The sequence below is a fragment of the Daktulosphaira vitifoliae genome, unplaced genomic scaffold (assembly GCF_025091365.1).
Source record: "Daktulosphaira vitifoliae isolate Bord-2020 unplaced genomic scaffold, ASM2509136v1 Scaffold_3, whole genome shotgun sequence".
Lineage (NCBI taxonomy): Eukaryota > Metazoa > Arthropoda > Insecta > Hemiptera > Phylloxeridae > Daktulosphaira > Daktulosphaira vitifoliae.
The window spans coordinates 33194224-33212414 of NW_026099574.1; the positions used below are offsets into that span (position 1 = coordinate 33194224).

Below are 18191 nucleotides of genomic sequence, written 5' to 3' on the forward strand. Positions count from 1 at the left end.
AGTTTAGAAATCTGATGACTTTATTATTATTTATCAGAGCCTCTGAAATCACTTATATCTTAAATTAATTCGTATCAGCAATTTTAAATCTTAAAAATATATTTAACAATTATCGTAGGTGAAGGAATTTAATTCTCTTAATATTAAATATGAGCTAAGCTTCACAAATTGTCCACCTCTATTGAATTGGTCATCGACTCGTGTTTCATTAGTGTAACTTATAAATGATTCAAATACATAAAATTTCTAGCTTTATAACATAAAAAAAAAATTTTAATCACATGATTTTTTAAATAAAAAAAATTATTGTATTTTTTTAAATTTAGTTTAATAAAGTGTAAAAATTATTTTATTACTTTTTTTATAAACAATTAATTTTGTTTTTTGTTTGTAAAATTTTTATGTAATTATGTAAAATTAAAAATTAAATCATTGTAAATTAATGTACATAACAATTATAAATGTAATAAATAGTGTACAAGACTATTATAATATTCTTAAATTTATTTTAAAAAGTGTTCCAATTATTACTTTTGCTACAATTGTTGTGTGGTTTGATAGATTTGTAAATAGAATTGTTATAAGTTAAAATAGAATAGCCATGTAAATCAATACCTCTGCTACACCTAAGTAAAAATTATATTTTTGTCTATAATTTGTTGTAAGTAATTATATTTACTTAAAACTGTAAAATGATTATGATTTTCAATAACAATGCGTCTAAAAAAATCTTCCAGACTTTAGCTTGAAGATTTATCATACAAATCTATGATATTATTGCTTTCTATGATAGCATAGAACTTTGATACACAACAGTAAAGAATATAGTAGTCAATTTTTGTACAAACTAAATGTATGATTTTAGACCAAATGTATTTAATTGAAATCTGAATGGAATATTACTATTAATTCTCATTAAAGTCTTGAATTTGTCCACAAAGACCACCCTATTGTTACCTAAGCTATGCTAACAGACTACCTTTTCATTAGAAATATAGCAATAGAAATTTATATTTAGCAATTACTTATCTGCGTTTTTTAATTTTCATAATTTTGATCTATAGGGTAATTGAAATAAATATTTTAATAAAATGTTTTACGAAATTTTGCTTTTATTTATAATTATAATAAATATTATTAGTTAGATTAAAAATATATCTAATTTTAAAAATATAATACCAAATAACGTTCCTAAAACGAACACAGGTAAATTTGATTTATTTTCTGTTGATCCTCCATAATCTGTCCATGTTTCCCAATATCCGTTAAAATTTTTTGGATCAGATTTTGAATCGATAGTGGGTATTTTTTGTTTTATTATTTCTACTTTAAATTGAGACATCATGTCTAAAAACATACTTAAAAGTTGAGGGTGTTTTTTTGCTACATTGGTGTATTCACATGGGTCATTTTCTATATCGAATAAACAGTAATCATCGAAACATTCATAGTGCTCGCTTGGATTTTGAATACGCTCGGAACACTTATCGTGTACTCTAGCTTGAGATCGGATGTTATAAAAGAGCTGACTTGAGGTAACTGAGTCCATGCATTCTTCTTTTGTAATTTTACAATTAATTTTAGATAGATGAGATCCAACACTGCTGGCCATAACAATATCCATGTCATATTCAGGCCCAGTATCACCAGGGTCACCACTGTATCTGAGAAAGTATACAATATCACTAGTACGATTACCTGAAAATAAAATTAGTTACCTATTGTTAAGTATTAAAAATTACACATTTTATATAAATGAAGAGGGACTGAGTAGCCTCATCGGTAACGCGACAGTGCCTCGAGTTCGAAACTCGGCAAATGAAGCGACTTCATTTGCCGAGCTAGAGTTTGGTATCAGCTCAGTAATTGGAGTCGCTATCCCTCACTATGGTGACGAACTAACCACCCATACCGGAGTATCAATAGTTAAGAAACAAGGTAAATCAACTAAAATTGGAGAAACAGCGAAGTAAGTTATATGTTTCAATAACAAAATTATTTTGTTGAAGTCATATTTTTAGTCTCATAAAAGCCATTATTTCTCATTTTATTTGTCCATAATATAATAAAAGTTTTATAAGTAATGTCTTACTATTAGGTACTTAAGTCTCTAAAATATTATAAAAAAATAATAATGTCATTAGATAAACATCAAGATCAAATGTTATCGTACCCCGTTGTGTTTTTATACGGTTCTGTTTTTTTTTTACTTTATGTTTCGCGTTCATTTTAGTTAAGAATTTTACTGGTAATAAATAATAATGTCAATAACAGATAAAACTTTAGAAGATAGAAAACAAGTGAAAATAACAATAAATGAACGATTTATATGATGTAGTTAAAAATTAAGATTTAGTTAACATGAAATGGTAAATGACTGTACGTACTGGCATCCAAAATGTTTTCAAGTATTTAATGAAGTGGACATAGCTAAATTATTGCATCATTTTAATGGACTCAAAACGCATGATAATCAAAATAGTTATTTATCAGGATTAATTACAACAATATCAATGCAAAACAGAATATCGAAAAATGGAGAATTTGAAACTAAACGTAATTATTTTTATGCATGCAGAGTTCGTATTCAAAAGCTGATCATCAAACTGATGTACTAGTTTGTGCAAAAGCTTTCTGTGGCCTCCAATAATTTTTCATTAAAAATAGTCATCTCTATTTTTGCAATGAACTGCAATGAATGGATTGACCCAGTTGAAGAACGAAAATTACTTGTTAAGTCTAATAAGCAACTAATTAACTAAGGGTGGGTACATCTAATGTTTCTATAGGTTTGCATACAAATAATTATGAAACTAACTCCAATATTAAATATTTCAATAAAATATTCTATAACTACTTTTTACGATTTTCCATTGGTTAAAAACCAACGCTTCTTCTCCTCTAATTTCATCAATGTTTATTAAAGTCAAGTGTCTCAAAACTTTTGATGATTCCGTTAAACTATTCCATTGATCAATACCATCGATTCTACCTAAATCTTCAAAATTACCACCTGCAGTAAACATTTTCGATTTTAAAAATAATTTAATCATAAATTATATTTTTAGATGAATTTTTAAGCTTAATAACCAACCTGCTGCTGCATATAATGTCGGCAACCAATCTGTAATATGAAAAGTGTTTTCAGACACTCTACTTTTCTTTTTCAACCATGGACTCCAAAAAGCAGCCACTCCACGCACACCACCTTCAAGTACAGCTCCTTTTTCCTAAATATTTTATATTGTAAAAATTGTCATTATACATTAAGATTAACTTAAATTTTTATAATAGATGTCTTATATATCTAGGCATGGAATAGCATGGTGGGCATATGTCGATCTAGTTATAGTGTATTTAAACATTTTCCTTTGCCTCCTGCATTTGGCAATGTTATGTTGATATAAAATGCGTATTGACCTTTTTTTTCATTATCTGAGTAAAAAAGGTGGCAAAAAAATAACTTATTATTTAAACAATTTTTTTGGTGGACCTCATTATGAGTTTCTTTATATGCTTCTGCTTTTTTTGAATTTAAATACTCAGATCTTATGTAACTGGACATTTTCCATGTGGCTCTCTGGAGTCTTAGTCTACACCCCTTCCTCGTATATATCAATTTAAATTGTTAACTAAATGCATCATTAAAATATACGAGTATGTTAATACAAACCCCTCTCAGTGGCCAATTAGAACCAGAATTTCCATAGCCCCAAATTGGATCGTCAGCTGGAGCACCATTATCTGCGATGAACAAAACAATACTATCTTCAAGTAATCCGTTATTATCTAGAGACTTAATAATACTGCCAACTGAGTCATCCAAAGATTTCATCATACCTATAGTCAAAATTATTATTTAATCATTTATTTTTTCAACTTGTTTCATATTATTTATAACATTAAAAAAAATTAATGTAAGTATGGGATAAGTTATAAAATGTTTTAAAATACTATTTCATGAAAACAAAAGTATACTAATTATACTTATATTTTTACTAGCTTATATCTTTTTGAAAAATAATTGTCAAACTATAAGTATATAAATATAATTTTAAGTCAATTCCAAATTGGGTTGGAACCTTGGGTTAGAAATAAAGAACCGAGAACATACTGGAACCTCAAATTATTTCTTTTAATCTTTTAAAGAACTGAAACTCTACCAAAAACCGGTTCATTTAAGCTTCATAAAATAAATTATAAACTATATCATTATGTAAGTCTATATAACTCACTGTGCTACCAACACTTTGCTAAAATATTAATTATGTTATTGTTACCATAATCACATTTGGCGGTAGAAATCATAATAGCGTATGATTAATCAGATGTTTTATGGTGTAATCACAGATTATACAAAAAAGTAATAGGTAATCAAATATCATAATATCATATTATGAATTATGGGTAGTAATGTAATGAAAGAATATTTTCAGTAATGGGAATATTCTTGAAATTATTCTTTTGCAGATTATTACAAGAAAATATACTATTTAAATTAAAATAGAACTAAATAACTTCTTTACGAATATTTAAATAAACTTAAAAATTATTTGAAGTAATAAATATTTATCATGGAAAAATATTATTAAAAAAATATCAATTACTTTTATTTGGTTAATAGTTTCAAGATAACAAAAATATAAAAATTCTTTAAAAACATTTGACTCAAAAAAATGATTCAATGGCTTCATATTTATGTTATTGCATTTTTATGGCTTCTTAAAATTTTCTGCATTCCAATGGCTTCTTAATGTTTTCTACAACTTTATGGCTTCTTATTTATGTAATTGCATTTATAATGCTTATTAATGTTTCTTCAATTTTATGATTTTTTAATGTTTTATTTGTTGTTCAAATACTAAAAATATTATTTTTCATAAAAAAATGTTTTTGTGTAAACGAAAATTCGTTAATTTCTATTTGTCCGTTATGTAAAAATTTGGTTACTTTTAAATATAACTTTAAATCATTTGTTAACTTGGAAACTTTAAATTGAATAATTCATTAATTTTTATTCTAAGTAAAATATATCTCTAATTATATTTTATCAAATTATCTAAAGCTAAATAGATAAATTTGTAAGTTACCAATTTTTAATTTGTTTGTCATTTCAGGAACATTTTACAGTAAAATAAAGTATAATTAAAAGTCAAAAAGAATATTTTTATCTTTATTGAATATAAATATTATAGTAAATCGTTTTTAAAACTATTTTTAATGTTTAAAATATATTATAGAAATGTAATAATAAAATAGAGAAAGTTTATTCATTTTTAAGATACTTTTTTTAATAAGAGGGTCATTATAAAACCATCCATAGATGTTTAAAATAATAATTTGAAATTTATATTAAAATTGATAACTATGATACCCATCTTCAAGAAATAATAATAATAAAAAACTAATTTTTTTAACTACAAGCCTTTTAAAAGCATTTTTTAATTGGAACCCTTATAAAAGAAAAGTTTAGGAATCTCTGATAGAAAATTTGAATTTTTTATTTTAGAAAACTTTTTAAATCCTGTTCTTAAATTCTAAATCCTAAGTTCTAAAACTTAAAGGTTCGAATTCCTGGTCAATTCTCCTGTTTTTTTACTATCTACAGTAATTTTAATAAATGAAAAGCTTTTTTGTACAACATTTTTTTAGAGTTGATTGAATTTATTAAAATTCCTTAAGACTGTTAATACACAGTTCTTATACTCTTCAATTATAATTCCACAGTTTCTTTGGAACGTGGGAGAAAGATGTTCGGAAGTCTCATTTAAATTTAATAGACGGTTATTTTCTTTGTACCACTTATAAATGAATAAATAACATAACTATTTCTATTATTTAATACGCTATTTATATTGTATGTATATATATTTTTAGTTCATATCTTATAGATTCATAGTAAATATAGTAAATACACGGTTATATATAAGAATGGTGAAGTTTTTATACAAAAAAATTAAATTATTCAAGTAAAAATATATTTAATATAAATAAAACCTTTTAAAATTTAACTTATAAATTATAAAAACAACACTAAGTTTAATTCAATCAAACATTTTATTAGATTAATTAAAAGAAATAATTAAATGCTAAATATATTTTATTAACTGGCTTAAATTTATAAATAAAACCTTGAAAATGAATATCAATATGTAAATAAACAAATGTAACTTAATCAAAAATTTTATACTTGAATGTATTCATTATGCGTAATCTTTTATAAATATAAAGCCATGACATTTATCAAACAAGACACATGCTGTTTTTTTTTATAAATAATATAAAAATTCCAACATCATATAGCCACCGATGAACGCTTTTTGAAAGTATTTTCATTACCCGTCGGCAAATTAATGTAGCAGAAAAACATAAGATTTTATCGGATTTAAATTTAATGTTAAAATAATTTATTATTTTATTTGTATAGAATAGATACTTGCACAGAAAAAAATAAACAACTAATAATATTTTAACATAATTCATTTTATGATTGATCTTAAAAATAAGCTATAGAAACAATCCATAATCTTTTGGAGTATAACTCAAGGAAATAAGTTTGATAGATAGTTAAAATTTATGATCATAGTAATGCTTTTACACTACAGATACTTTTTAAATTATATTTTTATATCTCTTGGGAATAAAAATTTCCAAAAATTTTTTTTAATAATTTACCGATAAATTATTGAAAGAGAATGGTACCAAACAGATCATATATAATGTTATCAGAAAGGAAAATATTATTTTTGACCTCCTGAAAGTGAGAAAAAAATGAGTTACTGTCTTATTTGTTGTGCATATTGATTTACTAATAATCACTTATAAAATATTCAATTAATGGAGGTTATATCTATAAATGAGTAAACAAAAAAAGAATTATTTTATTTTAGAGACTTACTGTGGTATAAGTTATAATTTTATTATTACCTGTCAAATTAAAGTATACTAAAATCTTACCGGCAAAAAGTCTTCTATCTTCATTTTTAATATACTTGAATATTTCATTATTGTATGTTTTATTGGAAACTTCTAGAAGATTAGGCCCAGGATCTCCAGTATGTACGGCTAAATGACTAATCATAAGAAACATAGGTTTTTCTTGATTTTTTTGTGATTCAATAACTTTTGATGCTTCTTCTGTGAAAAGTTCAGTAGCGTATTTGTCACTCATTTCATTGCCAGCTCGTTTGAATCCACGTCGAGCATCTTTTCCACTAAATTTATTCTTAAATTTACAAATATAAATACTATAATTACTTTTACTAAATAAAATGTATAATTATGTTAAGGAAATACATACAGTACTATGAGTGCTGTTTCTGTAACTTATAAATCCATTCCAATACCCAAAATGGGTATCAAACCCTCGTTCAGTGGGAGTAAATCGTCTTTCATAAGATCCTAAATGCCATTTTCCTACTAAATGAGTTGCATATCCCAAATCTTTTAAATACTAAATTTATAAAATGTAAAGAAAATTTAAAAATAATAGATATTTAATTAAAGCAGTTAAACCAATTAATTTACCTGAGGTAAAATTTTCTCAGTTATTGGTAATGCTAAAGGTTGGCCTGCAATAATAGGAGTACCCTGAAGCCCTAAAAGAATAAATACTATAATTAATTCAATTAATCTTTCAAACATTATTTTTAGCGCAATTCCTTGCAAAACTTTTTCTATCAGAAATATTATCGTATAAATATTCTCTCATGTAATTAATTCAATAATTTAATACAATTTTAAGAATGAAAACACATTCAATAGTATAAATAGCATAATTTAAAATTAAACTAATGTAACTTAAAAATAAATTATATAAAAATTCCTGAATGTTTCAAATGATAGAACTCAACAAAATTATGAGTTTGTCAGGCGTATTTGCAAGTATAACCAACACGAAAAATTAATTAATTCAAGATATTTAAAGCGATTAATTTTTTTTTTTTATAACATTAAGGACAATAATGTCTTGCATTTCGTATTTATATGAGCTTAAATTGTGTATAAATATTAATAAATTTATCAAACCTTTGAATTATTATCAAAATATTATCGAGATGAAGTGTCGATTATTGAATATTTTACAGTAAAATGTTATGAATCTGAAAACTTTTACCAAAGTAAATTATTGCAACTCATGGTATATGCCTATCATTTCTTACAAGATAATATTCTAATTTTTAAATATTATATTTATTCTAATCATTAATTATTATCTATAGTCAATCATAGATAATAGTTCTAAGTGTATAAATCATTAGAACTAATTCAAGGTCGTATCCAGAATATTTTTCGGGAAAGGTCCGTAATATGTTATGTTAATTTGGTTTAATACATATTTTTTTTTAATTTCGAGAATTATCGGACACTTGTACCCCCCTTAAATCCGGCCTTAAGCTAATAAACCCCGTAAATGGGTTACGGGGAACGAGGGAAATTTTTTCAAATTTTGAGGGTAATGTCTTCGACTAGATACGATTTGTGATCTTTTGACGTATCGTTGAAAGAAATCTGTTCAGTGAGAACTGAGAAAAAGTGGTAACAGACACAAAAAAAAAAAACACATCATAGTAAAACCAATACCTTTTCAGCTTCGCATCGAATCTAAAATTGAAAAAATTTCGAAAATTAGTGATTTTTAAAATTGTAATTTTTTTGGATATTTTCCCCATTTATGGGGAACGAGGAAATTGGTTCAGTTTTTAATGGTAATGTCTTCGTCTAGATACGATTTATGATCTTTTGACGTATCGTTAAAAGAAATCGGTTGGGTGAGAGCTGAGAAAAAGTGATAACAGACACAAAAAAAAAAGTAATAATAATAAAATAAAAAAACACATCATAATTAAAATTAATAATCTACTCAGCTTCGCATCAAAGCTAAAATAAATCCAGCTGAAAAAATTATCATTATTCAGGGACAGATGTACCAATATTATATACAATTTTTTTTGATAAGTGGACTCTCCAAACCCGCAAAATTTAAAAATTCTTGTCATTTTCTGAACACACCTCGTTCCTTAAACTCGTATCAACTTTGAATCTTCAAATTATAATCTCAATTTTTTTATAAGATCAAATTTATTCAATAAAAAACATTTTTTTTTGTTTTAAAACTTTGTTTTATTTTATTTGATTTTCAACAAGTTACAGCTGTTTACCGTTTAGGAGTAATTAAAAAAATACATATTTATATTTAAAAGATAGTTATTATATTATGTATTTTATCAATAATGGATGAAGGTTAGTAAAAATACGACAAACATGGTAACGATAAAGACACTGTCTTTTAAAAATAAGTGCCTATTTTTATAATTACCCCTAAACTGTTAACAGCTGTAATTCGTTAAATTTTTTTTTTTTCAATTGAAAAAATCTGATGATATAAAAAATAATTCGTGTCATATAGATGGAAATGAGGCAAATTTTTTAAAGGCTAACATGTTTTATATAAAGATAGCATAGAGGCTTTGTTCCCACAACACCTTTGTGTGTATTCCTTCCTAATTTAGTTTGATTAATAATAATATATAATATTACATTAATATCAAATAATATCTATAAAATTACAACTATTGTAAATCAATAACTTCTTTGTATTCAAATTTATCAATGAATTTAACTTTCTAAAAACAAAAATTAAACACTTAAAAAGCTAAATATCAAATACTTATTTTATAAAAAGTGATTCATTTATCATGATCGATTTAATTAATCAAAAAATAAAAATAATATTGAGGATTATATTTAACTTCTACTATTTTCCCAACTATTTGGAGTCGGCTCTGCCTTAACGTTCTGACAGAATATCACACTGGCTGTCGACCTAACCCATTCTCATTATGGCTCAGGAAGCCAGTATGGAGGTAAAGTGTATGTCACTGATTAAGGTCCCGTATGGTCACCCATTTGGGAACCAACAGCAAACAGCGCAGCTGAACATCAGTGCTAAAGTGATTTCTGAATAAACCACTACGCCACATCACGCATCAATCTAATTAAGAAAATGACAAGTCAATAACAACTTTAGGATTAATATTTCAGTGAAATATATATATTCAAATTAAGTTCAATATTTTAGTGCTCATAATATTTCCGAAAAAATTACTATAAAGCTTATAAACTTTAAATTATCATTTATATATGACATGTTAATCAATCAATCCTACGCGAAGGAGTTTTATAAGACCGTGGTCATGTAAATCTCCTAGATCACTGGTGCTTATTGTAAAAATATACGTAATTTACAGATTGTACAAATTAAAAACAAAAATCTATAAATGATTTTAGATAATAATTAATGATTTGAATAGATATAATATTTGTTATTCTTTAGTAATCACACCTTGTTTAAGACAATATCAGTATATTCAAGAATACTAAAACTAATAAGGTACTAATTAAAACCTTTAATGTTCCAAGCAATTAGAACAATGTAAACTAAACACGTATACTTTAGTGTAAAATTAATAACGAATCTTTAAGAAAAAATTTACGTAAACAAACGAATATAAAATTTCTAAAATATCATTATATGTTATAGCGTAATTTTTTTATTATTAATTTCATCTGATAACTAGATAAAATTATTATTTTATTCAAAATTAAAAAAAGTTTCCTAAACATTCTCACAATTAGAATGTACCTATTAAGACACATTTAAGTATTAACTTACTCGTTGATTAGTATATAATTTGATTGTCCATAATTTAACGTTCCTCTTAATTTTGTTTAATCATATTTAATTTAATGTTAAGTTATGCATAAACATAAAAAAATCTAGTAAATAAAATAATTATAAATTTAATAATAGGGTTTTAACCGGGAATTCTCAGGCAGTTAATATCATTATATTATAATAAGATAAACTAATGTTAAAATCCTGATGTCTATTAACATCTAAATAAAAAAAACATGTTTTAATTGAGGAAAAAAATTATACCGTATCGTATTGGATATTTTCCTGTTAATAATGCAGCTCTCGAAGGAGTACATGTTGGTTGGACATAATGACGATTCAATATTACTCCATTATAAGCTAAAGCATCTATATTTGGTGTTGGTATTTGAACTGATCCGTGAAATCCTACATCATTCCAACCCTATTGAAATATTTAAACAATGACATTACATTAAGTAAAATTAATTAGCCACAAGTGATCAATTTTTATTATATAATGACATTACAGTTAAAACTTTTTTCTTAAAATTAATCTGTTTTTACACGAAAATATGAAACAATCATATCATTTATTTTGATAAAGATTCAATGTCAACTTTAATATTTTTAATAAAATTAAGTAGTTAAGATCAAACTTTAAGTGACTAATTTCTCGGTTAAATTCGAAGTCAAGTAAAAGCCAAATACTCGCATTTTAGCTTCGATGCGAAGCTGAGAAGGTATTGGTTTTTACTATGATGTGTTTTTTTTTTTTTTTTTTTTTTTTTTTTTTTTTTTTTTTTTTTTTTTTTTTTGTGTCTGTTACCACTTTTTCTCAGCTCTCACCGAACGGATTTCTTTCAACGATACGTCAAAAGATCACAAATTGTATCTAGTCGAAGACATTACCCTTCAAAATTGAAAAAATTTCCCTCGTTCCCCGTAAATGGGGGAAACCTCCAAAAAAATTACAAATTTAAAAATCGCTAATTTTCGAAATTTTTTCAATTTTTTTTACTAAAAACTGCCGTAACTTTTTCAAAAATGAATATATCAATATAATTTTTTTTTATATAGATGCTTGATGTCTTTACCTATCATTTGGTATACTTTTTTTGTAAATTCAACCTTTTTTCTACCCACAGGGGGGGATTTAAAATGACAACTTTTTCACAAAAAATTAACTTTTTCAACTTAACTTTTGAAAATGTTCCGGAAGGTCTGACACTTTTATATATATCTTAAATTAAAGCTAATGTAATGTACTTTAATTTGAAAAAAAAAAATTTGACCTCTGGACTTGTCTTCATGGTGAAAACGGCTACCGAATGCAATTTTTGTGTGAAAATTTTCGATTTTATAATTTACATTTTTTACTTTAAAGTGCTATAACTTTTTAAAAAATGTATGGATCAATACAATTTTTTCATGAGAAGTAGTATTTATATACATCTTTCATTGGATATACTTTTTTTTAAAATCAGACTATTTCCCTATATATGGGGGGGCTTAAAATATAAAAAATGCATATAGAAAGTAGAACTTTTTCAACTTAACTTTTGAAAATGTTCCGGAAGGTCTGACACTTTTATATATATCTTAAATTAAAGCTTATGTAATATCCTTTAATTTGAAAAAAAAAAATTTGACCTCTGGACTTGTCTTCGTGGTGAAAGTTGACATCAAAGTTAATAAAAAATTACGATTTTTGTAAAATAATTTTTTTTTATATTTTTAACTTAATAATCCTCTAACTTTTTCAAAAATGAACATATCAATATAATTCTTTTTTATATAGATGTTTGATGTCTTTACTTATCATTTGGTATATTTTTTTTGTAAATCTGACACTTAACCTGCCCACAGGGGGGGATTTAAAATGACAACTTTTTCACAAAAAATTAACTTTTTCAACTTAACTTTTGAAAATGTTCCGGAAGGTCTGACACTTTTATATATATCTTAAATTAAAGCTTATGTAATATCCTTTAATTTGAAAAAAAAAAATTTGACCTCTGGACTTGTCTTCGTGGTGAAAGTTGACATCAAAGTTAATAAAAAATTACGATTTTTGTAAAATAATTTTTTTTTATATTTTTAACTTAATAATCCTCTAACTTTTTCAAAAATGAACATATCAATATAATTCTTTTTTATATAGATGTTTGATGTCTTTACTTATCATTTGGTATATTTTTTTTGTAAATCTGACACTTAACCTGCCCACAGGGGGGGATTTAAAATGACAACTTTTTCACAAAAAATTTACTTTTTCAACATAACTTTTGAAAATGTTCCGGAAGGTCTGACACTTTTATATATATCTTAAATTAAAGCTAATGTAATATACTTTAATTTGAAAAAAAAAAATTTGACCTCTGGACTTTTCTTCGCGGCGAAAATGGCTACCGAATGCTATTTTCGTGTGATAATTCTCGATTTTATTATTCATATTATATTTAACTTTATAATGCTATAACTTATTGAAAAGTTTATGGATCCACACAATTTTTTTATGAGAAATAATTTTTTTTAATAAACCCTTTTTCATTCGACATACTTTATCTTAATCGAGATAATAAGGAACCAGCAGATCAAGTAGCTTTTGGAATAAAACACCAATTTTTTTAAAATTAAACACTATCTAAAGATTTGCATCGAAGCGTTTATTTTTGATAGTGATTTTAATCACTGTCAGATATCATTATACTTGATCCAACTATACCACGTCACAACTGTGCCGCGACCCCCTTAAGTAGTTAAGATCAAACTTTAAGTGACTAATTTCTCGGTTAAATTCGAAGTCAAGTAAAAGCCAAATACTCGCATTTTTTTTATCTAATTTTAATCATTAAAAAAGAATTGATCATAATTAATGATAAATTATTCTATACAAAATGATCGTGGGAGGTGAGCATATAATACTTATATGGTGTTTACGAATAGTAATAACAAGCAGTACTTAAAATTATCATTGTATAACAATATAATAATTATATAATTTAAGAGTTACCAAAAACATGTAATTTAATGGATTTTCCCGCAATCACTCAGTCACTTTTTTTTTAACGTGTTTAACAAGTTAATCAATAGTTGTATAACACACAATAATTTTGAACAACAATTTTTAAAACTATAATAAAAATGGTTAAAATTTACGTATTTAAAATTTTTTTATATGACCTTATGTTAAAAATAAGTATTGTTTAAACACACCAACATTATCGGAAACATTTGGAGGAGATAGGTGTTGCAACCTTATGCCTCCTATAATTGTTATATTTATTTGTAACTCTATGTTAGTGCGACCAATGATATGAAATAAATAAATTTTTGGTTATGGCACCGTTGTTAAAAAGGAATGTGCAGGTTAAAAAAATATACATTGTGTATGCAAATATTTTCAATGTAAAAAAATACTTATTGAATAATATCAACATGAAAATAAAAAATTAACAAGTAATATAAATATATTAAAGTATTTATAAAAATAATTACTAACTAAATCATCTGCTACAATAAGTATAATGTGAGGTTGTTTCTTCGGAGCTTGTTGCGAGAAACATTGGGTTATTGGCCGCAATATCAATATTATTGTCAAGAAACAACGCGAGTAACCGATCAACGCACTCATAATGGTTACTGTTATGATCGTCAATACCTACTACCGAGATATATGAAACGTGCGTTGATACACACAATAATAAGACCGGCCCAAGATATATGTTGTGTGACTTCGACGTCACGTTTGTTTTACGGTGACGAGGCCACATAATAACTTATAACATTATTTATCTCACGGATTATTAGACGTCATTACATGGTCCAAGTCGGACAAAAAAAAAAAATGTTTCAACTCGACGATTTTGTCTTAACTAATATGAAATATTTTATCGAACCCTTACTACTTCTTAACACTACTGTAAATCCTTTCATTAATAAATTTCTGAGATTCCAGTTCAGTGCTAATAACATGTGCATTAATATAACACATTGATGAATTAAGAATATCACAATTTTTTTAGTATATATTTTTACTGTGGAAAGTTGTTGCATTTACATAGTGACTTATCTAATTTACTTATTAAATTTAAATTTTATATTACTAAAAAAATTACTTAAGTTTATTAAAAAGATAGATTATTATTAGAAAATTTAAAAGTAGAAAAAAAAATTCAAAACGAAATAGCTACATTTTTTTAACTAGAATTTGAAAAGGGGTTATCTTTATTTATAATTACGGATTTGATCAGATAATGCTAAACCAAATCACCTTAAAACTATAATAACTTATAACTTACATTATAAGACCATAAGCCCTAAAGTTTAAATTGGCCTTCGAAAATATGTATGATTTAAATTTTACATCTTTTCAAAATTATTTTTGTTTTCTGTCAATTATACATGTTGTTACAGTGAGTAGGTTACAAGTTCATGGTCATTAATTAAAAGCATTAATCAACATCAATAATATATTGTTTAAGGTTTATCACTCCTTATATAATAATTATTGATTTTTAAATATAGAGTAAAGAAGGGTAAGGGTCCAATAATGAAATAAATAATTACATTTTATTGTTATGAACCAATAGTTGATAACTATCAAATCTTTTTACATATTTTCTAGTCATTACAACATCATCGAGCTTTGATTATATTTTTGTGTTACATTTCAGTATTTATGAACATTATTTAAGTATATAAAACAATTTTATACGACTTGAATTTTTTCGTTGGATATACAACATTTTGATTGATTAATATTGAGTAATGACATGTTGTACATAACTTTTAGCATGAAATATAAAGAAAAAATGTTGATTTGGATAAAAGTACAACGTAGCTCTAAACTAATACAATTTATACTTATTTTGAATAAAATTAGATTTATACATTTTATAAAAAGTTAATAATTAATCTATTAATTTTCTTTCAACTTTATTTGCTTTATTTATTAAAAAATATTATTTTTGAGAAAATAAATTTAATAGAATAAAGTTCATTCTTAAAAATGGAGAAAGTATATGTTTAAAATAAATGCAACAAATTATTTTTATAATAAATTTTAAAATGTGTCCAGTAGGTTATTTAAAATTATAAATATATAATTTAAACAAATATTATATTATTAGAATATAGGGTAGTCGATATTTGTAAAATGTGTTTTTTTTAGGGTTTAATACTGTGTTTTTAGGGATTTTTTTGGCAATCAATAATTATTTAAAATAATAACAAAATTATACTAGATATAATTATTCCTGGTAAGCTCAATATGGTAAAAAAACTGAACAATTTTTCCATTCAAAATCGTCTGCTAGTTCAAGTAAAATAAAAGAAACCCAGCACAGGGGGGTCGCGGCATAGTGGTGACGTGGCATAGTTGGATCAAGTATAATGATATCTGACAGTGATTAAAATCACTATCATAAAAAACGCTTCGATGCAAATCTTTAGNTAAAAAAAAAAAAACGCTTCGATGCAAATCTTTAGTGTTTAATTTTAAAAAATTGGTGTATTATACCAAAAGCTACATGATCTGCTAGTTCCTTATTAATATCCTGATTAAAATAATGTATGTCGAATAAAAAAGGGATATAAATATTATTTCTCATAAAAAAATTATGTTGATCCATACACTTTTNCATAAAAAAATTATATTGATCCATACACTTTTCAATATGTTATAGTATTATAAAGTTAAAAATGAAAAAAATAAAATTGAGAATTTTCACACAATAATTGCATTTGGTAGCCATTTTCACCACGAAGACAAAATAAAGTCCAACATTTTTTTTTTTCCATAATTAAGTATATTACATTAGCTTTAATTTAAGATATATATAAAAGTGTCAGACCTTCCGGAACATTTTCAAAAGTTAATTTTTTGTGAAAAAGTTATCATTTTTAAATCCCTCCNTTTGTGAAAAAGTTGTCATTTTAAATCCCCCCTTGTGGGCAGGTTAAGGGTTAAATTTATGAAAAAAATATACCAAATGAAAGGTAATGATATTATGCATCTATATAAAAAAGAATTATATTGATATGTTTATTTTTGAAAAAGTTATGGCACTTTTAAGTAAAAAAAATTGAAAAAATTTCGAAAATTAGCGATTTTTAAATTTGTAATTTTTTGGGGGATTTCCCCCGTTTACAGGGAACGAGGGAATTTTTTTCAATTTTTGAGGGTAATGTCTTCGACTAGATGTCAGACCTTCCGGAACATTTTCAAAAGTTAATTTTTTGTGAAAAAGTTATCATTTTTAAATCCCTCCCCTGTGGGCTGTTAAGGGATCAAATGTTCACAAAAATATATAAAATGATAGGTAATTATCTAAGGTATCTATAAAAAAAAAAATTATATTGATTCGATCATTTTTAAAAAAGTTATGGCAATTTTAAGTAAAAAAAATTGAAAAAATATCGAAAATTAGCGATTTTTAAATTTGTAATTTTTTGGGGGATTTNATAAAGTTAAAAATATAAAAAAGAATTTTTTTACAAAAATCGTATTTTTTTTATTAAGTTTAATGTCTGTTTTCACCATGAAGATAAAATAAAGTCCGAAATTTTTTTTACCATAATGAAGTATATTACATTAACTTTAATTTAAGATATACATAAAAGTATCAGACTTTCCGGAACACTTTCAAAAGTTAAGTTGAAAAAGTACTACTTTCTACATGCATTTTTTAGATATGAACCCCCCTCGTATATAGGGAAATGGTCCGATATTAAAAAACAGTATGTCAAAAGAAAGATATATATATAAATACTATTCCTCATAAAAAAATCGTATTGATCCATACATTTTTAAAAAGATATAGCATAATAAAGTTAAAAATGTAAAATAAAAAATCGAGAATTTTCACACAAAAATAGCATTTGATAGCCATTTTCACCGTGAAGACAAAATAAAGTCCGAAAATTTTTTTTTTCATAATTAAGTGCATTACATTAGCTTTAATTTAAGATATATATAAATGTGTCAGACCTTCCGGAACATTTTCAAAAGTCAAGTGGAAAAAATTAATTTTTTGTGAAAAAGTTGTCATTTTTATATTATGTTACATTTTTAATAGATTCTTACTCTCTGGGATAATTCGTTTTAAGCTTTTATGCGAAGCTGAGAAGGTATAAATTTTACTATGAAGTTTTTTTTTTATGTCTGTCGCCACTTTTTCTCAGCTCTCACTGGACCGATTTCTNTTTTTTTGTGTCTGTCACTACTTTTTCTCAGCTCTCACTGGACCGATTTCTTTTAACAATACGTCAAAAGATCACAAATTGTATCTAGTTGAAAACATTACCCTTAAATATTTAAAAATTTTCCCTCGTTCCCCGCAAATGGGGGAAATATCCAAAAAAATTACAAATTTAAAAATTGACAAATTTTATCATTTTTTTCACTTTTTTTTCTTAAAACTTCCATAACTTTTTCAAAAATCAACAAATCAACATAATTTTTTTTTAAACTAAAACCTTAGATAATTTTCTTTCATTTGATATAATTTTTTTGAAAATTTAACACTTA

General features: G+C 25.1%; 1 protein-coding gene across 1 annotated transcript; it reads right to left on the reverse strand.

The window, feature by feature from the left end:
- Window positions 1-109: 109 nt before the first annotated feature.
- On the reverse strand, window positions 110-14482 carry LOC126901713 (arylsulfatase B-like). Its single transcript, XM_050678409.1, has 10 exons — window positions 14163-14482; window positions 10943-11102; window positions 7528-7598; window positions 7301-7453; window positions 6958-7225; window positions 3674-3840; window positions 3095-3230; window positions 2858-3013; window positions 1180-1698; window positions 110-626 (listed from the first exon to the last, which is right to left on the reverse strand). Exons 1-10 carry the CDS (start codon window positions 14292-14294, stop codon window positions 586-588), a joined length of 1803 nt encoding a protein of 600 aa, XP_050534366.1. The 5' UTR covers window positions 14295-14482; the 3' UTR covers window positions 110-585.
- Between the last annotated feature and the right edge of the window lie 3709 nt (window positions 14483-18191).